This window comes from Drosophila pseudoobscura, chromosome 4, assembly GCF_009870125.1.
Source record: "Drosophila pseudoobscura strain MV-25-SWS-2005 chromosome 4, UCI_Dpse_MV25, whole genome shotgun sequence".
NCBI lineage: Eukaryota > Metazoa > Arthropoda > Insecta > Diptera > Drosophilidae > Drosophila > Drosophila pseudoobscura.
This window is the reverse complement of record NC_046681.1, coordinates 8510320-8523157: the sequence shown is the minus strand read 5'-3', so window position 1 is coordinate 8523157 and position 12838 is coordinate 8510320. Positions and strand designations below refer to the sequence as shown.

The 12838-nt window shown below is 50.7% G+C and overlaps 1 protein-coding gene across 1 annotated transcript; it reads right to left on the bottom strand.

The window, feature by feature from the left end:
• Positions 1 to 1248: 1248 nt before the first annotated feature.
• Positions 1249 to 12329, bottom strand: Megf8 (multiple EGF like domains 8). Its single transcript, XM_001355891.4, has 4 exons — positions 11668 to 12329; positions 11190 to 11606; positions 4391 to 11126; positions 1249 to 4331 (listed from the first exon to the last, which is right to left on the bottom strand). Exons 1-4 carry the CDS (start codon positions 12037 to 12039, stop codon positions 3199 to 3201), a joined length of 8658 nt encoding a protein of 2885 aa, XP_001355927.4. The 5' UTR covers positions 12040 to 12329; the 3' UTR covers positions 1249 to 3198.
• Positions 12330 to 12838: the final 509 nt, after the last annotated feature.

Below are 12838 nucleotides of genomic sequence, written 5' to 3'. Positions count from 1 at the left end.
TATCTAACGCCTGAGGCAAAGCGTTTGAGCTGGCCAAAGCTGCCACCAACTTAATCACCATGTCCAGAAATTCCCACAAAACCAATTGGTCCATTTCCAAAACTCCGCACAGAAGCGATCACTTCCCAATTATTATTAAATTTTGATTTTACCCCTAACACCGACAGGACTCACCCCTTTCCAAAATCGCAAACTGACCTTGCCGATTGGGAATTCTTTCAAAGGGAATGCATAAGTTTCCTTCTAAAATCGAAGGGAAACTGTCAGGTCGAACGCCAAAGTCTCTAGTGGAATAAAAACATCCAGGATTTTAAGAACAAACGAGGGGGAACGTTGTGAGTTGCTGCGGACACCGCAACTCTACATTTATACCCGATACTTAGTCAGTATGGCTCTCCTCCGGCATATTAAACGTCACGACACGGAAGCTGCGTAGCCACTGTGAATTGATTTCTTGCTTTTGGCTATACAAATTATCCGATCTGATCCAGATTCAACAACTGGATAGATATGGTCATTCTCTAAGATTCTGCGTTTTTATTGTGGACGCAAAAGATTTTCGTCGTTTGTGGGGGCGAAAGGGGGTGAGGCGAAATTTTTAGATATACTTTTATAGTGAGATCTAAGAGGAGTGCGGATCCCACATTTGGTTACTCTAGCCTTAATAGTCTCTGAGCTTTGTGGATGCCCCAGATTTTCTTCCTTTGCGGGGGCGGAAGGGGTTCACGATTCTGGGTTTTCAGTTTTCTCGTTTTGAAATATACTTGTAGCAGTGATGTATCACAGAAGTCCGGATATAAAACGTTGGTGCTCTAGCTCTTATAGTCTTTGAGCACTAGGCGCTGATAGGGACTAGAATATATATACTTTATGGGGTCGGAAACGATTCCTTCTGGACGCTACACACATCCACTTCTACCACAAATTTAATATACCCCCATACTCATTTTAAGTATCGGGTATAAAAACTGTTTCTTTTCCACTTCTTTAAAACCTACATGTCGACGGATAAACACCTTAAATATAAAAGAGACAAATAAATAATACTTATCATCTACAAAGTTATGGTCATGACTAAATACGTGGGCTTGAAACCAGAAAGCACAGCATAAATATTAAACATACACTATACTCGTATATATATTTTTTATCATACATACGTATCTTCTTTATTGCAAACACAATTCAAAAATAATGATTAAAAACATAATTATTAATAATATAAATACACATACATATATTGCAGAATGGGACGCTTTGTAGTATAATTTCTAAATGTACATCAGTTCTAAAAATTTTGCTAAAACAAAAAAAGGGATACCTAATGGAGGGAGAGAGCGTGTTTTTCTTTTTCTTAACTAAAGTGATATATAGTAGTGAGAGTTTCTTTCTTACAACCTTCTGGTTACTGTTATTGAGACGTCATAGTGTATAGAGCGCGTTAGGAAAGATTCAGTTTGAGATTTGTTCGTCTGCTGTTGTGAGATGTATGCTTCTGGAAAGACTATCTGTCCTTTCGTAATTCCATGATTTGTTCGCTTATCTTCTGCGTGTGTGGTGTGTGTAAACATAACAAGTGTGTGTTTGGGTACATAAATATAGTAGTGGGGTTGTTCTTAAAATAGTAGGTACATAAGTGCGTGACAAGTGCGCATTTCCGTATAGATAGAGAGAGAGAGCTAAAAAACTAATTGAGCAATTGCTTAGCTAAACCACCAACAGAGAAGGAAATATTATAATACTTTATACAAAATACAATTAGGGAGATATACACTTAAATACTTAGGTACGCGAGAATATAAATATAAATCATATTACATTGTTTAGAGACAGACACGCACATACATATGTATCTTAGGCGACATAGGCATGACGAAACACTTGGATTAGACATTAACAACACATCGAACGAAGTTCGTCTAATGCTATGACACATTCAGTTTACAATTAGTACACACATATATATATAATACGTATTTCATGATTTCTTTGTTTCTTTTTTCGTATGGCTTTCTTGCTATCAAATTGACATGCTCATACATATATATATATATATCATATAGGTACAATATCAAATTCCTATTGCTGGCGAGTTGTTCACTTGGTTTCCGTTTCTGTTTATACGTTTGTTCTTATTCTTAACACTGGTTTAAATTCACAAATAGTACCGATTACACATATACACATATGAGCTAATTCTCAGCCAATTAGGTTTATATAGAGATTATGTATAATTCAAACCATACCAAATGAATACAGTCCTTTAAAAATCAGTCGAAATAATTATTTTTTGTTCTGTGAATTTTTTTTTTTACCAATTTACCAGTTTGGTTTCTTTGATACACTGTAGAGACCCAATTTTGTGGAGTATTCTTATATGCTCTTATATCTAATGTTTATCCATTTTCCTGTATGTTTATCAATCAATATAGATATAGTATATATTTTATAGTTTATATGAAATTTATGCATGCATTTCTCACAACTTGTGAGCAGCTTTTTGCATCTTCTATCAGCGGGTGGGCCGGCCTCCCCCGTGTGACGTGTCGGAAGTGGTTTAACGATGTCCATCTGCCACCAATCCATTGGATTGCGAAATATTTCCACCATCTCACGACTAAGACGACCGGAGTTGCAGACAGAGGCAACCGTTGCCCCTGGCCCTGTGCTCCGTTCTGTGTCCCTGGCCTGCCTCGGGGTCGACTCTATGGAGACCTACGTCGACTTGTGTGCTCGTAGAAGCACGCTGAATTTAGGAGTAGCCCAACAAAGCATTATTGTTCCGTGTCCTGCAAGTTGTTTTTGCAATTCTTAGGAATTCTCTTTTGCAGCATTCGCTTGTGCGCCTCTGCAGAATCCTGAACATGACATGAATGGGATTTTCGCAATTCTCGGCCATTCTCTTTAGCCGAATTCGCTTGTGCGTATCGAGTCCGAGTCACAATGTGCCGCGCCACGTGCTAGCATTTGTATCAAGGACCGTTGCCCATCGCTGCTCTATATCGTACATACATACTAGTATGTACATAGGATTAGTCATTATTTTCGTTATCTAAACGTTATGTACAAGTATTTTCCTAAGCTATATCAATATATATATGCATAGTACATGTCGTTTTGCATACGCACACACACGCAAATATTTCACTAGGTCCAAGGCTTCATGCCAACAGAAGAGATTCCTTATTGTGCAGCTGCTTATGCCGGATGGTGCGCCACATGGTGGGCCCTCTGGGCACGCATATATTGCCGCGAATAGGTGATCAGTGTGGAGCCGAGAGCGATGCTCAGCGGAGCTCTGGAGCGTCCTGGCAGGCTAACAAAGACCGTACCCACAGCAGCCTGATTATCGGACGTGGGCTCGATGGCCACCATCATGATGTCCCTGGCATGGCGGTGGCGCGTGTACCTTGGCGGTATAGGGTCTCCCGTGGACGCTTGCTCCTGGAGCAGCAAGGCTTGACGGGCTCGCTGGCGCATGGCCCGTGTGGAGGTGGACGCGCGCGGACTCTCCGTGTCCAAACTGTTGGATGCCAAGAAGATCTGCGCAAAGGGGCGCTTGGCCAGGTGCAGCATTTCCACAACATGCTGTCGTCTGGCCCGTCTCAGGTCCGCCGTCTGCTTCACCTTCCAGACAATCACACAGACAGCCAGGAAGAGGAAAAAGCAGGAGAAGAACACCGAGAAGAACACAAACAGATCAATGTGCAGCTGATCCTGGCGAAAGACCACAGATCCATAGCTAGGCTCTGGTCCGGCGTTCGCACGCAGAGCAATGAAGAATCGCGTGGCACTCAGGTTGTGTGCGTGCTGGGGCAAGGTGAGAACCAGTCGATTTCTCAGCCCAAACAGCCGCAGCAGCGTGTTGCAATGGTTGAGGGTGACATGTGTGCTTAGGTCTTTGGCATGCTGATCCTTCACTATAAAGTTGTGACCCCCGTGGCTCTTGCAGTCGTGCAGCTGTGGCACATAGTAGCTGTTCATGCTCATTCCGCCGCCGAGGCCATCCTTATCCGCATAGATACGTCGCTCGGGCGTAAATAGCTTTTGAATGGTCACATTATCATGCCTGGGCAGAGCCACATTCAAGGGCCGATCGCGCTGCTGCTTGGGCCCCCAATTGTAGCGATTGTCCAAGAATATCTCATGGTAGCCAGTCGTCTCGTTGGTCTCCACAATAAAGGAGTCGTCCTGCGGGGACATGAACACATCCAACTCACCCTGGGTCACATCGATGATTATCCGTATGTCCACGTTCATGAAGCGTGGCTGGATCACAAAGAACACCGTCTGGCCGGGCTTCAAGGCGGCGGGCTTTGACTTGCATTCCTCTGCGGAATGATAGGAAGAATGATTATCAAACAAGAAAATTAATGGCTGAGGGACTCACCTATCGGTTTGGCGTCGAAGCACATGCGCGACTCCACCGTGATCTGTTTGTAGCACTGATGTCCATCGATGGGATTGCCCGCGTAAGAGTCCCGACACTTGGAGCACTGCACACTCCAGCAGAGCTGCGCCGAGTTCTTACCCCCACCCGCTGTGCAGGTGGCATCGCTTTCCGTGTTATTCGCACAATTGCACTTCTCCCCAGTCACGGGGTCACAGATGCTGCCATGGCCATGGCACTGGCAGGGGCGGCACTCCTTGTGCAGATCCTCGCTGCCCCGAAAGTAGCCCGTGAGGCAGCTGTCGCAGCGATCGCCGGCCGTGTGATTGCCGCACCGCAGACAGGTGGCATTGTGGGCAGGACCCTCGAGCAGTATGCGATCCAAATCAGAGCGTGACATGTTGAAGACAGTCGGATCCGAGTCGTAGGCCACACAGACATCGCTGTGGCCGTGGCAGTACTCCAGGCAGGGCTGGCAGGAATGGCCCTCGCGAGGATTGCCCACAAACAATGGCTGGCATTTCTCACACTGCGCCCCCATCGTGTTGTTGTGGCACTTGAGGCAGTTGTCCAGCAGGCTGCTCGACTCGCAGTTGGAGTGTCCGTTGCACAGGCACTGGATGCTGCAGTTGGCCCCCACATAACCGAAGTCGCACTGGCACTCGTCCGGACTGACGCACTTGCCGCGGACACATCCTTGGCTGCAGACGGGCAGGCAGGTGCCCTGCTCCTCGCGATATCCCTGCGCGCAGACGCACTTGTAGCCCAGCGGGGTGTCCAGATCGATGCACTGCTCCGAGATGGCATGGCAGTTGTGGTGTCCGTTGGTGCACTCGTTCTCGGCCGGGCAGTGGATGTAGTGCCAGGATACGACATCCGCATGAGTCAGGTGGGAGTCGTTGCGCCATGTCGAGTAGATTAGATCGCAGGTGGAGCCCGACGGATGCTCCTGCTTGCTCTCCAGTGCACCCTCTGTGCAGATGCCGTCTCCGTTGAGACCCTCGCGGGCACACCAGCCGCAGTGGGCATGCTCCAGACAGCTGGAGCACTGCTGGTACACATGACACGGCTCCGGGCAGCGATCCAGCTCGGCAGACTCCAGTACCAGTCCGCAGACACCGCCAGCGCAGAGCAGCGGCTGCGAGCTGGGAGACAGGCACTGGCCCAGCATCGTGGACCATTTACAGTCCTTTTGATCCTGGTCCGTGTTGGTCAGACAGCTGCTGCAGTTCTCATGACTGTGACAGGGCGGGGCACAGCGATCGATTACGCGGTATTGGTTCTTTTCCACCAGCTCCTTGGAAATGCACTCGACGCTGCCGAGCTCGTTCCGGGCCCACTGGCACTGCGGCTGCAGCAGGCAGGACTCGCAGTTGAGCCAATAGCACTGGGGCAGAGGACACAGTCCTAGGACAGCCACACTTTGGTCATTTCCACACCAGGCACTGCGCCAGCAATCAACGCCAGCGGGCACGCATCGACCTTGGATGCCACATTGATCGCACCACTGGCAGACGGGCGTCACCTCGTGATGGGTGGGCCAGGCGGCCAGACAAGCGCTGCAGCTGCCGAAGCTCGAGCAGTTCCTGCTGGCCATCCAGGCATCCGTGCAGGCGGCACCATTGTTGACCACCAGCGTGCCATTGTGATTGGCGCAGGGCGTTCGACCCTGGCTGAAGCAGTGGCTACTGAAGCTGTACGTATTCTGAACGGTGCAATAGCTGCAGCCCATGTAGTGCCGGCACAGATACTTCCCGCTGCTCCACAGCTGGCAAATGTCCTCGGGCAAAGCGATCCTCGTGACATGGCTGTGCGTGGCACTGCCATCCCAGCCGCCAATTACGAATATCACTCCGGTATCGGGATCAATGGCCATGTCCTCGGCATAATTGGAGGCTGGCACGCGACCAATCAGCTCCACATCTTCGGTGAGTCGCACCCACTGGTTGCACGAGTAGACATAGGCTATCAGGACATCTGTGGCATTGTAGGGGATGGTCCTGCCCCCATAGACGATCATGTAGTGTTCGGTGCTCACTGCCGAATGGAAGTAGCGAGCCCTGGGCAGGTTCGTAGCGGGTGCATTCAGTTCCTTGAAGCTGGGCAGCTCTGTCCAGCTGAGCTTTTGCAGATCCAACGCATACAGATTGCTCTGCGGCTGCGAGGCATAGCCTCCGAACAGATACAGACTCTGGGTCTCTGCATGGTAAACGGCACTGTGGCCGTACAGCACGGGCATTCGTGCGCCCATTGCCTCCAGCTTCTGCCAGCGTCCTGTGTCCAAACTGTATTCCCAGAGCTCTAGAGGCCGCGACTTGTTCAGGGTGAGGCCGCCCACGAGCAGCAGTGATTCATGCTCTTGGTAGCGTACATGAGTGAGGGTATGCCCGGCCAGACGAGGCGGCGGCTCTGGCGTTTCCACATCCTTTGAGTCCACCTCCACTTTGATTTGACTCCAGCGTTGATTCTGTATCGAAAACATCCAAAAGTCATCCAGCAGTCGCGTATTCACGCCGATACCGCCATAGATATAGATGATCTGACGCTTCACATAGATCTCAGAGGCATGAAAGTACCTGCCGAGGGGCATGCTATCCTCGGGGGTGGACGACTCCACGGTGACCTGCAGCCAAGTGCCGTTCTTGATGTCAAACTGTCGGAAATCATTGAGGGGTCCATGATTCGGCGAGTAACCGCCGAACATCCACAGGGAACCCCTCCGATCTGCGCTAACCGAGTGCCCAAAGCGTGGTATGGTCTTCCTTAGATGCTCCTGGCTCTCGCTCAACAGCTGCGTGTTGAACAGCTCCGTCAGCACCAGATGATGCGGCTGTACTAGCGTGGAACAATCGGCCCCAGCGTAATTGACATTGCTGCAAATGCAGCGTCCGTATTCCGTGTCGCAGTAGCCCTGTCCGCGCTTGGCATTGCAATTGCTCGGACACACCTCGATCTCGCAGCGAGCGCCCACATATCCCGCGGGGCAAACACACCGCATCTGTGAGTCGCATATGTGCGGCGGCAGGCAGCTCCCAGCCACGCAGTTCTTGACGGAGTACAAAGCATTGAAGCCGAAGTGGCGATGGTCACCAGCCTGTTTGTAGTGTACCGTGACATGGCTCGACCGGGCCTCAATGATGCGCGCCGAACTGTAGGGGGCACAGACCACGGCCAGTAGTTGATTCTGTTGTGTGGCTCCCGTGAGATCCGGCAGACTGTCGTAGATGTACACAGCATTCTCGTCACAGTCCATGGCCAGGCTCTGCCACTGGAACTCCAGCTGCAGCAGCGACTTTTCAGCCTGCAGGGTCTTGGGTTGGAGTATCCACAAGCATTCCTTCACCTCGAGACTGGCGCCCCAGGGCGAACGATAGGCCTGATAGGAGCCAATGGCACTGCGGCCAATGTTAGAGAGTATTCCTCGGGATTCGCATTGGTAGTAGCACTGTCCGCCGTCTCGTGGGTCGCCATAGTAGCCGGGGGCACAGGAATCGCACTTGAGGCCCTGGGTGTTGTCCTTGCAGTAGCACTCGCCGTTGCTTACGTTGCAGATGCCCAGATCCTGGTTGCCATGGCCATTGCACTCGCACGGATGACATCCCTGCGGGGCGGTGGCATTGCCATGACTCCCCTGGCGACATCTCTCGCAGCGTTCCCCCTCTGTCCAGGCCTGGCATTGGTCGCACTTTCCAAGTCTCTCGGCACACGTTGAATGATTGTTGCAGCCACAACTCAATCCGCAATCGCTGCCGGTCCAGCCCAAGTCACAGCGACAGCTGTAGTCGGGCGGTCCCGAGCAGAAACCATTCTGGCAGAGCTCAAAGCAGGTGCGCACACAACTGAAACGCCCATCGCCCACGTATCCCCTCCGACAGTGGCAGTTGTAGCTGCCCTGGGTGTTGGTACACTTGGCCTCCTTGTGGCAATCGTGGAGTCCCAGTCCGCATTCGTCTACGTCCGGGCACTGGGCATACGCCCATTCGGCATCATGATGGGAGGAGCTGTTCAAAGCCAGCGAACAGTTGCCGGCACTGTAGCTAAAGTCGCCCTGCATGCAGATGCCCTCTATGGGATTGTCGCGATCGAAGCACCAGCCACAGCTGAGAGTACGCAGGCAGGCGGAGCAGTTGCGATGCTGTTCACAGGATTTACACTGCTGCTGGAGGGGAGGCAGAGGCTGCTGCTGCTGCTCATCTGTTGTTGCTGCTGCTTTCTCCTGTTGTCGTGGCACCACCTGATCCATCCACTCGCGACACATGCCAAACTGATATTCGCTGGTGTACACCGCGAAACTGAAGCACTGGGCACTGGCCTCGCACCACACACAGCGTCCACGCTCGCTCAGACACTCCTGACAGCCCTTGCGTTCCCGGCAGGATCTAGGACACTGCTCTACGGCTCGCACGCTGCTGTTGGATTTGCCAATCCTGCCGCAACGTGCATCCTCTGTCCACCATTCGCACAGGCCACTCGACGCACAGGCCTCACAGCTCACGAAGTTTGTGCAATTGGAGCATTGCGTGGGTTTGCTTATGAGATACGACCAGTGGCTGGTATCCTTGGGATCTGTGCACACAGCCGACTCGTTGACGGACCTCAAATGGCATTTGGCCGTCAGGGGACACCACGAACAGGAGGCATCGGTGAGGCAGTGCAGGCAGTTCTCGTACTTCGTGCAGTGTCCCGAGTAGTACGGTTCCAGATACTCAAACGTAAAGGCATTCAGTTGTCCCCCATGCAGATGCTGCAGTTCCATTTTCGTCTTTTGATACGTGTTGTAGATGCTGTTCAAACCGATGCGGCGACGCGCCTGAAAGTCTATGAGGAATGGCATCTCTGTGGTGGGTAGCGGCACATTGCTGCAGTAGGATTGATTGGAGCTCTGGGAGGTGACATTCACCAGCTCGTCGAGATTCAGTCCCAGCCCAAATCTCAGCAGCGACGAGGAGTAGCTGCTGCACACCTGTATGGCCGAGTTGTTCCACTGCTGTTTGGGCCGCACAAATCCGACGAGGCGTGCCAGCATTTCGCCCTCGAGTTTCTGCTCAAAATGGGTGGTGAACGGCGGCGAGGAGAAGTCCACCATGGTGGCATTCACAATACCCACATAATCGGGCATTGTAAAATTGATGGGATAATGGTATTTGATGTATGTTAGTCCGGGCCTCCGATCGTTGATGGTGCAGAGCGTGGGCGTGCGTATCTCCGTGCCTTGGTCGCCCCACCAGCCAGTCGATTCGCCACAGATGCCATAGTTGTCGTCGCGATGATGGCACTTGGCATTCTGTACACACCACGTGCACTCGTTTAGGCCCAGTTTGCTTGTGACCGAGAAGGCCTTGCCGCCGCCTGAGCCCTGCTTGCCCCACTTGCTGCCATGCACCAGACACGAGTGGCAATCCCCCAGCGAGGGGCATATGCCAGGACACCTCGTTGTCTGTAGATTCGTCGTACAGTTCGCGCCAATGGTGCGTCCGTAGCAGCTGCTGTCTGCAGAGCACCATCCACACTCTGGATTCGACAGGCAGGCCGTGTGGGAGGGATGCAGTCGGCAGGATACCTCCGGATTGTACAGCGTATTCTCCACTCTGAGCACCTGCGGCAGTTCGTAGGCAAACAGATCGGCATTCACATTCCCATGATAGCCGCCCACAATCAGCAGCGTATGATTGCGACGCAGTGCCGCCGCCTGTGCAAACACACCCTGGGCCTTGGGGTAGAGACTGTCCTCGGCGGACACCACCTGATTGATCCAAATGTGGCAGCTCAAATGGTACCAGTACATCTGATTGTCGTAGCAGATCTCATCCTTGTTGTGCCGATGCGTATAGCCCCCGAAAACGATCATATAGTTACCCGATATGGTGGCCGTGTGGAAGGCCCTCTCTCTGGGTATATTCGTGTCACGCAGCGCCGTACGTGGGTACAGTATCTCCGTCCAGTGCATTTGATCCAATTGAAAGGCGAAGATGCGATCCGAGAGCTTAGAGAAGCGTGCCAGGCTGGTCATGATGCCACCGAAAACAATCAGTGAATGTGTGGCCCTGTAGTACACCGTTGAGTGAGCCGCCAGTCGCACATCCAACGTTTTGCCACCTCTCGGCTTGACCAGCTCCCACTGGGAATCCTCCGACAGGGGCAAGGCAATGCGATAGACGCTGGAGGAGAACTCTCCCGTCTCCAGGCTGCCACCAAACATATACAAGTGATCCCGGGCTGTGTTTAGTGTGTGCCTGGCCACCGCCGGGGGCTTTATCTTCGACCTGATGGCCATTTGTTTCCACTTGCCACCACTTTCCGTATTATTGTACTGCCAGAGATCGCTGTAGAAGCTGCCATTGGCATGTTTCCCACCAAAGATGACGAAACCACCCGGCACACGATCTGCTGCATGGCCATAGCGCCCGTGGGGCTTGTGATCGGTGACCACTTCGAGGATATCCTCTAGATATTCGTTCAGTTCCTCGTCGGTGGAATTGGCATTGACTATAGTAAGAGGCAGGGAGGAGCGTGTGCGTCGCTGATGCAGATTCGATTCGGCCAGCGTGTACAGAATGTTGCGAAAGAAGCTAACATCGCTATTCAGGCCCCACAGCTTGGCCTCATCCTCGTTCTTATGCTGGAGCACAGCTTTGAGCAGGGTATGGTCGATCTTCTGAGGATGATAAAAGTGTCGTCGGCTCTGCAAGGCAATGCCCCACTCATCCTCCCACTGACTGGTGCTAAAGCGGTAGATCTAAAAGCAGACAAAAAAACAAATTAGCTTCAAAAGTGAGAGTTTTTCTTGTCTTTTCTTTACCTGCAATGTGCTTATCACATTATTCAGATCATAGCCACCAAACACAAACAGAGCATCCTCCTCTTCAATGTAGACAGCTGTATGTGCTGCACGCGGGGTCATGCCTTCGGCGTCGGTGGCCAGCCAGCGCCAGCTGTTGCCATGAGGATTATCGCTGAGATCACATAGGCGACCACTGTATCCTGGCGAACAGTGACATATGCTCTTCTGGCACTTGCCACGACCCTGACTCTCGCCGCACTTCTGGGGACAGGCCTCGTCCTCGCAGTCGGGACCCACCCACTCGCCATGGCACACGCATTGATGGCCTATACACTTCCCATGATTGTGGCAGTTGTTCAAACAATTTGATATGTAATAAGAAGCCCGAAAGCCATCCAGCACATAGTTGGTATCGCTATACATCAGGATCAACATCTAGAAGGGGGAAATATTAGATATTTAAGGATATATATGCCTTTAATCGGTAATCGCTTACACTGCCACTTCGGGCCACCAGTCGCTGGGGCTGTGTCCGACCACTGAAGCTGCCCAGGAGGGTGGAATTGAAGGAGTCGCCATCGTAAACGTAAATATAATCGTAGGAACACTCGGTGCCCATGCTGTGGAATGTCAACGTTATAAACTGGCTATCATTCTTAGCCTTGATCAGCCATTCGCAATGCGAGTCCTGGGTATAGTTGAAGCCGGATGGGCCATCGCTGATCTCTCCATAGGGTTCGGTGAAAACTTTGCGACTACGGTCGCATGGCGCTGGCGGCGGTATGTGGAGTTGTTGTGATTGAAGCGGCGATCGCAAGGTGATTATCCAGAATGTCAAGGTTGCCAACAACGCGTACATTTTTTGCATTTTAATTGCTGCTTTCGCAGCTCACTCTTTTATGCAAATTTTCAACAGCAGCACTAGGAGACCATTGGTACTATTTACATCCGGATTTTGCCAGCTTTTTTTGCCCCTGGTCTTACATTGCATCGAACTAGGCGCCTGCGGCCTAGGTCACTGGCGTGACCGAATTTAACAGAGAACAAATTTGTTTTATTTGCAATTTTTTTTCGCTAAAAATTTGTTGAAAATATTCCGATTTATTTACAGCAGTGTGACCGCCCGTCACATCGACCGTCTGACCCAAAGAAATATACCGACACATACCGTATACATAAAATATACCGTAAATATACTGACGAATTCAAGTTATATATTACATATTCCTCGCTTTTGATCTTCCGTCGAATATTACTAGCTAGATAGAATATTTAGCCATGCCCACTGAACTTTATCCGATTAGTAAATCTATTTTCTACTTAACTGGCACATTAAATACTTGGCTTTGCTTGTTTTTGCCTCAATTTTGGTTTCTCAACAACAATATAGCGACTCGTGTGATGGAAAACCGAGCTTAGCCCACTTAAGCCCCCTATATTTAAATAGTTCAACTACACGAGGTAAATGGCGGAATATATTAACGATTGTAAATTCTTATAGATCCATCCTATCCTTCCCTTTAAGTTGCCAAACCCCACGAATCTTTCATCTGAACTGCGCTGAAATGATTACCCCCTTGGCTTATAATAGGTTAATAGTTCTCCGGCAAGCATTGAAACCATATTGCTTAATTTTGATGTTCCGTCAAATATAATAAGCTACATAG

Excerpts from the sequence above, each read along its gene's own strand:
- Megf8 (XM_001355891.4), bottom strand. The coding sequence starts at position 12,039 with ATGCAAAAAATGTACGCGTTGTTGGCAACCTTGACATTCTGGATAATC. Across the intron at positions 11,607-11,667 it reads TGGTGGCCCGAAGTGGCAGT|ATGTTGATCCTGATGTATAG; the intron begins GTAAGCGATTAC and ends TCCCCCTTCTAG. Across the intron at positions 4,332-4,390 it reads CTTCGACGCCAAACCGATAG|AGGAATGCAAGTCAAAGCCC; the intron begins GTGAGTCCCTCA and ends ATCATTCCGCAG.